Raw genomic sequence first — 12133 nt, forward strand, 5'->3', positions numbered from 1 at the left:
CAGCAGGCTTTCCCAGGCCTCTCTACAATTTATATTTGATTTAGTGCGTGAGGAGCTATCACACTCCCATATTTATGGTCAAGGCTCCCTCCCGCCCCACAGTGATTGCTTCTATCAATTTCCCGACCGCCAGAAAATGGACGAGCGTCTACAAAGTTACACTGAAGTTGTTGAAAATTATCGGCTACTTCGGAGAGTGGTGCCACCACCGGATAAAAGCCTGAAAAATAGGGAGGCAGTCGCATGGTGGCGCCTGCAAGCTGGCAATTTTGTAAACCCTGTCTGGGCAAATCAGTTCGGGAAAACGATGCGCAAAATGATAGATGCAAGCACTGCTCCCATCAATGCTTGTTAGCGTGACGTCTGAGCTGGAGGTGGAACAGAGTGAGACTGGCAAGAGGGTTCGTGTATGTCTCGCAGTGCCACGCTTGTAGCGAAGTTTTCGAGAACAACAACATTTTTACCACGATTCTGAAAGACCGGGCCCACCAAGACTGCAATGATGTATTTCTGTCACGGAAGTGAAGTCGAAAAAATACACACAAACAGAATACAAAGAAAAAATTTTGTCGTGGGGAATTGCATCCCTGTCCTTTAGGGCCACGGCAACAGATGTTGGGCCGCTATCCACTGCGTCGTGGCCACATACTCTGAACCCTGAAAAATGCGCCTTTTATATTTACCGCAGTCCTCTCAGCGTTCTTGGTAAAGTGCAGTAATGCATCATGACCATGGCATCTGCGATCAGTTCCTTCAACACGAAATCTCTAATCCGTCTCATTCATCGTGTTTCTAATAGGAGTATGCGCAATTTCGTCAACGCAAAACACACCGCCAGGTGGCTATCTTACCCCAAGCGTCGGTGTCATTCATAGCATTCAACCATACCAAAATGTCCCCACTTCCCTGAAGGGAATCGTGAGGAAATGCGAATGCATTTCTTGCGCCGAGAGAGGGTGCCATTACCGTCAGACATTCGCCTTCACCGACTTGAGAGGCACCCAGCCAGGGAACGGTCGAGAGTGAGGAGCGAGCGGACGGGAGAGCGGGGCGCAGGGAGGAGAGAGAGCGAATGGCTAGAGCAGCGACGAAGCACTGCACCTACCCTCTCCTACACTCTGTCACACTACATGCTCCGGTTGCTAGGGGCGAGGATAAGCGCAAGCACCCACATCTGTTGCTATGGGAGAGGGGGAGAGTTAACACCTGCAAGCACGCTGACACCGCCGCACTGCGCCGTGCCTTCTTCCTTTTCCACATGAACCACTACCACCACCACCATCAGTCTAGAGGGTGTTGGCTCCATGGACCCGCTCGCTGGATTCCGTGCGGACCGGTTGTGCCCTCGCGATCTCCGACGTCAGCGTAGCTCTGGCCGACTTGGTTGGTCCTACGCCACCTCCTGACGCCGGTCCCCGACGACGACGACAGCGTAGCTCTCTGGCCGACTCGATTAGCCCTATGCCATCTCCGGTCGCCGACAAGAGCTCTCGCCAGTGATGCCCTGTCCTCGGACTCCTGCAACCGTGTCCATCTTACCCGTCTTCTTCTCACTTCCGTTATTCGCTGTCCCTGTGCCTTCTCCAACTCTCCTTCCTCTCTCTCTATCTCTCTACCTTTTAATCCTATTCGTTTAATCCCTTCTCTACTCCCATCCCTCGTGAGTTACCACCACAACGCCGGATGCTTGACTGATCCTGACTAATGCGTTCGCATTAAAAAAAAATATAGGAGGAAGATAAACTTGTATAGGTCACGTGTTTGAGATCCCTGCTCTATATCATTCAGAACGGATAAAACAGTGACATGTACAACATGGTGGAATCCTACAAGGCATTTGTTTCAAGAAAGTTTTTTTAAAGACCTATTAGAATTGCTTTGAGAAACAGTGTTGCGAGTGGGTTTACTAACGTATGTATAATTTGCACTTGAAACAAAGGCGCGTTAAAGAAAACACGGGTGGCATTTGTGCCACCGATCAGCTGCAGTCCCGGAAAGGGTTGCGCCGGTTGGTTCGCTTTGCCGGCAAAGCGCACTTGAAGGCCCGGGCAAAGTCCTCATTCGCTGTGGCCACCTCGTTGATCCAGGCAGCGAAATCCTGTCTGGCTGCCCCCTCACGGCGCTGCGTTTACCGATACGACAAGTGTTGTTACTATGTGACCCGCAATGCAGAACTTGATATTGATTTTATAAAATGTATACAGCTACACAAGGCACTCAGATGAAAAAGATGAGAAATACTGCCATCAATTTGTCAGACTGCAGCTACTATAGATGTTAAAGCGAGAGAGAAGATGTGTATAAAAATGTTGAGTATTCAACGGAAGATCTGTCAACCTCAAGAAAATATTAAAATTCTCTCTCATTTTGACCAGATGTATAATCAAACTTCAAAGTCAACTAATTTAGATTTCAGGAAATTATTGCGCACAGCACGAGAAGCAAAGCGCCACGATCGCAGAAAAAGTAAGAAAACAACGTACATCTGTTCATGGTTATTGGCCTTGGTATGATATATTCCATCCGCCTGACCAACGCTCTGACAAGCCCACGTTTGAGATGACAATTTTTAGAAAACGGCGCACACGAAAAATTCATGCATTTCCACCACAGGAATCGTAACAAGTGGGCGAAGCACTAGGAATCGTTCTTACCGTAAATCATCCGTGACAGAGCCGAATCGCGTACGTAAATGAGTGACAACGCGCGTGTACAGTATATACAAAGTGTTTTTGTTGTTGAGCCGCCGCATGCCGCACTCTCGCCTCCGCAGTAGCTGCTTGTCGGCTTTGCCGCTGCTTCGCGAGTTCGCCCGTCCGGGGTAGCTTCTCTCAGCGTTGCCCTTCTCCGGCAGCTTTGACCCCAGCAGGGACACTTGAATAGTTTCTTCTCTCTCTCTCTCTCTGGCGAGAGCGCGTTCACGTTCGTTTCAGGGGCGAAGCTTTTTGTGCCATGGGTCGTGCGTCCGCGATGTATGTATGTATGTATGTATGTATGTATGTATGTATGTATGTATGTATGTATGTATGTATGTATGTATGTATGTATGTATGTATGTATGTATGTATGTATGTATGTATGTATGTATGTATGTATGTATGTATGTATGTAATATATGTATGTATGTATGTATGTATGTATGTATGTATGTAATGTATGTAATGTATGTAATATATGTATGTATGTATGTATGTATGTATGTATGTATGTATGTATGTATGTATGTATGTATGTATGTATGTATGTATGTATGTATGTATGTATGTATGTATGTATGTATGTATGTATGTATGTATGTATGTATGTATGTAATATATGTATGTATGTATGTATGTATGTATGTATGTATGTATGTATGTATGTAATGTATGTAATGTATGTAATATATGTATGTATGTATGTATGTATGTATGTATGTATGTATGTATGTATGTATGTATGTATGTATGTATGTATGTATGTATGTATGTATGTATGTATGTATGTATGTATGTATGTATGTATGTATGTATGTATGTATGTATGTATGTATGTAATATATGTATGTATGTATGTATGTATGTATGTATGTATGTATGTAATGTATGTAATGTATGTAATATATGTATGTATGTATGTATGTATGTATGTATGTATGTATGTATGTATGTATGTATGTATGTATGTATGTATGTATGTATGTATGTATGTATGTATGTATGTATGTATGTATGTAGTGGTAGTGGTAGTGGTAGTGGTAGTGGTAAGAGGAGGTCGCCACCTCAGGTTTAGTCCTTGAAATGTCCGCTTGATGGCAGTACTTCTATACGATGAATATATGATGAAACGATGCGAGATGGTGGCACTTGGAGTGTTCACTAGACGGACGTATGGATGGATGGACGCGTGGACCGACAGAAAGACAAGCTGACAGACGGATGGACGGACGCGCAGAGGGACGGACAGATAGACAGATGTACGGTTGGATGGACGTGTGGACGGACGCATAGACGGATGCACAGACGCACGGTTGGATGCGTGGACGGACGCATGGATGGACTGATGGACGCTTCGTCCCACTCATTATCATTCAGTCCGCAGATATGCTGTAATTTTTTATCCATGGTAGAAGGAGAACTTGTAGCATGGAACGCGCTTATTCTACATCAGCGTCATCCTCGTCTTTCTGGATTCCCCTTTGTAGACTTATGCCACCGGAGAGAAACAGAGACAGTTGAACCATAATCGACGCCAGCAGGGAACGCCAGCCATGACTGGCGTTCCCTGCTGAATATCTGGCGTTCCACGCGCCACCAGATATTCATATTGAACAGTGCAGCATACGCAGTATACGAGTGTTTCATTCCATGATGTGAACATGCTTTGTTCTTTGAGTGAGTGTTTCTGTATATTTTTGTAATTATTAACAAGCTGTTCACATTACATTATATAACATTATACGTTCGCCTACAATGTAGAACGGTTAAAACTTCTTGGTGTGTGCCTTGTAAACGGGGGCTTGGGCACTTCTAAAGTAAATTGATTTTCACTTTTTGCCCGAGCATTCCCGCGTTATGATGATGCAAATAAACTTCAACTTCAATCGCCAAGCGCCGTCCTTGTTACTTGCGGTCGCATGCTCTCCGGTTTACGTGCAGCCAAAACGACAGTGCTATGTATTAAGTACCTTGCATTTTCATCACCGTCGTCGTCACCGTGTGCACAGACAACGAACAACAATGGACAAGACAAGACCCCAAGGTGCTATGCTCATAAAACGCATGCGACCGGCACATCTTCGAGCATGGGCGTCGGAAGGAAGTGCAAAGGGGCCCCTGCGCTCCTCGAGCTAGCCCAGCACTTGCCTACCACATAAGCTACACCATCGCACTCTCCTCCCCTCGTTGCATACAAGTTTGCACCACCCGAGACGAAATACTGCCGATGACCATGCCCTCGAGTGTCTATTTGTTCTGAACGCCTTCTAATAACGTGACGGTGGCGTAGTGCGCAAGTCATACCACTGTCCCCACAAAATATGTAACTCATAGATGGTTTGCTTTAAACAGTGACACAAACACCATGGTTGCGAACCTTATGCCTTGCAGCGAGGACCTGCTCAACGTCGGAACCATTGGCTTCGCACTGGTTGAGTGCGTAGAACACGAAGAAAAGTTGCTCGGCGTTCAGGTGCTCCAATCCCGGCAACACCAGCTCCGATGCGCCAGGCCACGCGAGGAAGGCTCGAAGCGCCAGGGACAGCGCGCGCGACTCGAGTGCGGCGTCGAGGTGGCGCGGTGAAGACAAAGCCCACTTGGAGCATCTGTTCCGCTTCGAGCGCTGTTGCCGCTGCAGCCACCGCAGCAGGTACCGAAGCACCGGCTCGTAGGCGCGTACGCCTGGACACGAAGAGGAGGACGTTGTCTATGACTGGTAACGTTGGTTTATGAGGCGCGCTGATGCGCTCGAGTTGTTATTACGAAAGCCGCGGAGGTTTTCAGCTGCTGAACTACTTAAGTCGACGTTACTACTCGGAAAGTGATCGTGGTTCCTAGTGGGAATATGCGCCACAGAAATAGGTTAATCCCCACTGAATCACCACTGGTCCACTAAAAATGAATCTCGGAAAAGAAAGAAAGAAAGAAAGAAAGAAAGAAAGAAAGAAAGAAAGACTTCATTTGGCTGTGAGAACAGAAAGACAGGGATTGTGGCCCCATTTGTACCGATGCAGACCATGCCTATCAAAATGATGCCACCAGTTCGTTGTTTAACCAGCTTTAAGTCGGTCAAACAGCCCTTATTCCTGAAAAAAAAAAAAATGCTGGAGTGGAAGGTCGTGCAGCTTTTTAGCAGCAAAGTGAAGCCAACGTATGCCCATGCCGTAGCTAAAAAAGCAGTCTTTTCATGCGATGTCAGATCATATAGGAAAAGTAGGCTCGTGCGAATATTTAAATGCTTCGAATATTCGAACGAATAGTTGCGTATTCAAATTCGCTTCGATTCGAAATTAAATTATTGAATATTTTCGAAGTATTCGCAATGAACGAATATTATACCACATGTCACCACCTGTAAAATTGGTTTCACTGCTGTACGCAAGTGCTAAAACGTGAAAACACCTACTTAGGGGAAATTTGCTTTGCCGCGAAGACTCCCCTTTAAATTTAAAAGGGCCCTGCAACCCTTATTGAACATGTTCAGAAAACGCTGCCGATTGGTAGTCGAGGCTACCGAGAATACGCGAGGCAAATATTATGGAGCAGCATGCGGCCTGTGATTCACAATAAATTTTCAAAGCTAAAAATTGCTTTCTGTCCTCGGCAAATGACCCTACAAGCTCAAAAATCACTCGTCACAGCCATTGGCTGATTTAAGCATGATGCGCTCGTTGTTACCGGGGCCACCGCGGGAGGCCGCCGCTTGTCCACGAGTATGTGCGCGATCACACTGAAAAGCCACGTATTCGAATAAGTAGAAGAAGAAAAAAGAGGTGCTCAAGGTGACGAGGTTCGTGTGACGTATTTTCTTTCGCCATGACATTCCTCTCTGCTTAACTTCCAGCTATTTCGTCGGGACGGGAAGAGAGAATTCTATTGCAGCGTTCGACAAATTTTTGGAACTCCGCTCGTAGTGGAATTAGAAACTTTGCGGCGGTAAATTTGTTGGGCCATAAGCATGTTTACTGGCTCCGTGGCTATTTGAAAAAAAGTGTTGCAGGGCCCCTTTAAAGGAACATGTTACCCTCAAATCAATTCATTTTATTAATCTTGTTATGACGGCTTATATGCTCTAAGTATAATAAATTTTAAAATGTGAAGTATTTTACAGGTTATGACTCACATTCCACCGAAACTACTACTCAAGGTTGTCTCGATTTCCTTTGAAAGAAAAGAAAAGGCATTTCCATAGAGCTTCTATTTCAATTAAAAAGAAATATTGTGCAGGTTAGTTAGGTCATGATAAATATTGATTTTTGTTATTATATGGCATACATACCATTCGAATTTGATTCGAAATTATTCGATCAAAATCACTATTCGCTTTGAATTCGCTTCGAACCTTAAATACACTATTCGCACAAGCCTAATAAAGACTTATTTTGTTCTGCTAACGTAACTGCTATAGACGGCTTTGGTGTTTCTAAACAAACTGGCTCACGCCGAACTGCCTTCCCCAGCAGACTTCGAGTGTGCCACACTTCCGGTAACGTTTCTTCAATGGTCCCGCCGGTGTTTTCGTGGTGCGCTTGAGTTTGCTGCTGTATTATTTTTGGTGCATTCCTTGGGATGTATTTGGTGCCACGTCTAGCGGCCACATAAAGGGGCCCGATGTAGTGCACGGCAGTTGCAGGTGCGGCCACTGCTGCAGGTAACACGGCTCGCGTGGCCGATGGACACCGCACAAAATATCCGCCATGGCGTTCCGATGAGCGCAGCCCCCTCCCCCGTGTTACGTCTGGCAGTAGCTGCGCTTGCAGGAGAAACTTGTCAGCGAACTTAATTGGGCCAGTTGGTTCTGCATGTCGATGTGGATGCGCATTGAAGACGCGGAAAGAGAAATTGACAGTGCACACCTACGCTTTCTTTTTCCACGTCTTCAAAGCGCACCCACATCGTCAGCATGCGGGAGAAGAGTTGCCCGATCCATAGTGAAGTTGTTCTATTCAGCTTTTCGACTACAACTGAAAACCTTCCTCCTGTCCAAACACGAACAACTTTGTGTTTTCGTCTAAGCACACAACCCCTGAATAAAACTCTATTTTTACGCCTGTGTCACGCCGGGCACTCTCTAGATCATCGTGTTCGGAATTTCTCGCCATCCGAAGTCTTCGTGTGACCGAGAAAATATAAAATGTACTGATTATGTGATTACATCAATTGAGGCTTGGTCACGCGAACTATTATGGTTTACTCACGAGTAAGCTATTCATGAATCAAACTTTCAAGTTGAACCCACCTAAGCCATGTTCACACCAAACGATAAATGAGCTAGAATGCAGTGATATTAATTAGCGACAGAAAGCCAGGTGATGAGTCATTTGCTCGCACAGATGAGCGCCCACTCACCGGCATCGCTTTAAAAAAATGAAATGCAACGGCAACGAAACGTGGACACCACGACGTACACAGTGCGGCGATTCATGTAGAGCATGGCTACTTTGTGCCCCACGTTGTTTTAAGCAGTACGCATCGTTATTATCGTTCAAACTATACGAGAATCACCTTTTCGATACATTTTGTAGTGTTCGCTTTCACGTTTTGTTACCCATTTCATGCGTCAGTGAAATGTTAACCATTTCACGCGTCTGCCACGAGTGGGAGACGACAGCGATTGATGTCTTCTCGGTAACCGGGACCTTCGACTAATCTAAAGCCTGAGTATCGTCTCTGTGCCATTAGTGTGCGCTGATCTTTTCATTGCTTTTAACGAAGTGAGAAGAACAAGCCTACACGCTCTTAACGGGAATCCAGTTTTCTCTCGTGGTCAAAACAGAACGTTTCGACTAGCATATAAAATTAGTTCAGGCTTGCAGACTGCATCCTGACTTGACAAAGCTGTGCCCGAGTTGCGAGCGCTTCATCAGAATACTTTTATCCGCATAAAATAATGGAACACAAGCAGCCGCGGTTGACAACAAGGGCTGAAACTACGCAAGAACAGGCTAAACTAAATGTTTCCTGGGGTGGTTTTCTGGTGAACGCACAATGTTGCCAGAGGCCGGTAGGCTCTTGCGAAACCATCTATAGGTCAGTCAGAGAGTAGGGAGTTTTCGAATAGGGGTCCCAAAAGTTTAAGGCCCCAAAGAAACAGCGTCATGGCTACTGCGCATGCGCAAAACCCAAACCGCGTTTGGGCTTTGGGTTGGGGACGCTATTTCTTGAATTTTTCGGAAGCCCCAAAGTCTGCCTCAAAAGCTTTGCGTCAGTCAAACGTGATGGCACCATCTGAAGTGACATGACCAAGAATTGGGTGAGTATCCAAAGCACCGCAGACCCTATTCGAAAACTCTTCGCTCCTGCTTGACACAAATCGTGCATACGCAAATGGCGTTGGATATTCGAAAACTCTCTAATAGCGGATGACTGTTCTTGACAAAATTATTATATCCGGATGAGTATTGATAAAGCTATCTTAAGTGTAAGAAGGAAAAATGTTGAGGCTTCTGGAGGAAACCAATGACACGAATAGACATGTCAGTCTGTATCTGGCCGTGCCACGGCAACCTTCTTCAAGCGATAAACTCATTCAAGCACTTCCTGTAACGTGAACACTCGTATACCGGGCGCCAGAGACGGCTTTCAGCTCTCCCATAGTAGAGTACCGAGTACTCAAGTCGTTAACCTCTTCTTCTAAACACACTCCCCTTTAGCTTACTGCTCGGTAAGGAGGTCCTCGGGACGGCTTCTAGCTCACCCATAGTAGAATACTAAGTACTCTGAATCGTTAACCACTTTTCTAAACACACATTATTCCCTGTCGTGCTTGAGGCCCACGGGATGGCTAAATGCTCTTCCACAGTAGAGTATCAAGTACTATGAATCGTCAACCACTTCTTCCTAACACACACAGGCTGTTTCCTGGCTGTCAGCCATACGCAGTTGCTTTGCTAGCCTCATGTGTGAGGCCCATGGGACGGCTTTATGCTCTCCCATAGTAGAGTACTTAGTACTCTAAATCATAAACCACTTTTTATAAACAAGGCTACGTGACGGACCGCTCAGGATAGAACTGTCCAGGGATTACTTTAAGCGCTCCTTTAGTAGAGTACACCTAGTACTGAAATCGCTACCACAGGAGGCTCACTTGGACGACTTGATGCACTCCCGTAGTTGAGTACCAAGTACTCTAAATCTACACACTTTTTCTAAACGCAGCTGCCTAGGTGCTAAAACGTACATTGCGCTTAGTTGGCAACATGGTGTGCGTGGCAATTAGGGAGTGCGTAACGCTCTCTTACAGCGTTTCTTCTGCTCCTAATTGTCGAACAGTCTTTTCTGAAAACAGTGTTTTTACACCACAGGGTTTTAAATCCTTGCAATCGTCGAGGATATGAGATGGCTTTACTGCATGCTCTCTCCTATAGGTATTATCATGCAGCACATTTCTAAACCCCTCCTTTTTTGTTGTCAAAATTGTGGTCTGAATGAATTAATTACCTAAGATCCCAAATTACGGGAATTTCGGAATTACGACTGTCCCTAAATTTGGTACCACTACTACCATCATCGCTGAAGTTGCCATGTTATCGTGCACATGTAAATACGACGTTTCGTCATGCCCGTTGTATGATGGCGTAGGTCTGGCTTACCTTTCGGGACGTCATCTCGTAGCGCTATACCAGGAGGTCGTCCCAACGGGCCCCCATTTTACTCTTATTAGCAATTTCGGGACTATTTTTACAGTATCTTTTTACTAAAAGCCTCATTAGCAAAAGCCTTGTACGACTAATGAAACGCAAGTAGTGACTATCAGCGTCGGCAACGTCAACACGAACTGTCTAAAAAGTTTCACGTGATCACAGACGACATCACGATGACTTAATTTTTTTAATCTTCCCGTTTTCAACATATCATCATCATAATTATCATCATCATCATCATCATCATCATCATTATGATGACTGCTCTCACTTAAGGACAAAGGCCTCTCTCATGTTGCGCAAGCCCACCCGATCCTGTGCTTTCTGCTGCCGCGTTATCGGGATATATCCTAACGCCAAATTTTGCTGCGTGATCATGGCGTCATACAGCATGACATGCCGCACGGTCAAACGTTTGCCGATCCCGGAGGCGATGCAATACGTCGCACAAAGCATCAAGTAGAGAGAAGGGACCAGTGCAATAGAACGAGAAGGAAAAGAATAAGGAGGCCACGGAGAACAAGGCTAGCTTTCGTTTTCGAGTCATCTTAGACATGGCTGTTATAAAGGTTTCGTGAATTTTCTTTCGCCAGCCCTTATGTCTCATTCACACCGCAGCTCACGCGGCCATGGTGGTTGCAAACACTCTAGCACTCGCGTCACAATGTGACTGGTTGTAAATATTCGTTGATCACCACTCTCGGTCGAAAAAGCAACTGCATTGGCTCGCTGCTTGTGTTTGCACCTGTGCGACTAAATTATCGATCAACAACGGGCTCTTGCGGTGATGCGTACGTAGAGCTAACTGAGACGACGACTTCGGAGGATAACGAGCACACAGAGGCCACTCAATTCTCACAGCACTATCACACAGCGTACTGGTTCTCATGTCCATTTTGGCTCATTCCTGCATCCGATAATCCTCTGGATCACCCTCCTGGCTTCGAACGTTAGAGTCACCAGCCATTTTCAATTTTTCATTGATGTATGATAGACTTCACGCGCGAAACAAACTTGTTCACACATGTGTGACATGTTTTTATGTGTCTGGTGTGAAAACTGGATTAGGAATAAAAACAGCGCATCAAATCAGTAAAGCTCACCGATGCGTGCCACCTGCAACATGGCCGTTGAAGGATGGGTTGCCCAGAGCAAGTCCAACGCAGCAGGGGGTACCTGCAGAGTGGTCAAAATTTAATGCGAACACTCCACAGAAAATACCAAGTAGCATGCTTCAACTAGGCATAACGAATTGCTCTGCGGAAGAAACTTAGACCTGCCCTTGCGAAGAAAAGTGAATAAATACATGAATAAGTAAAAAAAGTACTTCAAATAGAATTATTAATTAAGAGTATATGCGAGTAATTGGTGGTGTAACACATATCGATTGATTGATTGATTGATTATCAAAATTGACAAGGAATAACTCGCTTTACACGTCTAGAATTCAAACATTTTTTTGCCCTTTTCTATCGACTGCTATAATATAGAACCACGCGCTAATGCCGAAATCAAACAAGTGGATTGCTAAGCAAATGCAACTACCGTATTTACTTGCATACTATCAGCACCTAGTGCTGGCAAATATTGGCTAATTTTGGCTAAACTACGGCTATATGTAAATTATTTGCTGTTCTAACGCCAGTGTTGTCTTTTGTGAAGCTCTATTCAGTGACCTATAGTCGGTCACTATACCCAGGGACCTATAGTGACCATAGAATAAATGCAAGCTCTGTCCCCAGCCCTGCTTGTCTCTTACAGAGAGGACACACATATAAGCTTCATCTACATTTG

At 45.3% G+C, this 12133-nt stretch overlaps 1 protein-coding gene across 2 annotated transcripts in view; it reads right to left on the reverse strand.

Moving 5' to 3' along the window:
• Positions 1 to 1836: 1836 nt before the first annotated feature.
• The window catches only part of LOC142813920 (uncharacterized), a 66024-nt gene continuing 55727 nt past the window's right edge, over positions 1837 to 12133 (reverse strand). For both annotated transcript variants that reach the window (XM_075891875.1, XM_075891874.1), the window contains exons 9-11: positions 11443 to 11515; positions 5074 to 5378; positions 1837 to 2122 (exon numbers count right to left, since the gene is read on the reverse strand). In XM_075891875.1, coding sequence (XP_075747990.1) covers positions 1979 to 2122; positions 5074 to 5378; positions 11443 to 11515 — 522 coding nt within the window. In that variant the 3' untranslated portion in view covers positions 1837 to 1978. The remainder of the gene's footprint in view (positions 2123 to 5073; positions 5379 to 11442; positions 11516 to 12133) is intronic.

Source organism: Rhipicephalus microplus, chromosome 4 (genome assembly GCF_043290135.1).
Source record: "Rhipicephalus microplus isolate Deutch F79 chromosome 4, USDA_Rmic, whole genome shotgun sequence".
In the NCBI taxonomy this organism is placed as follows: Eukaryota; Metazoa; Arthropoda; class Arachnida; order Ixodida; family Ixodidae; genus Rhipicephalus; species Rhipicephalus microplus.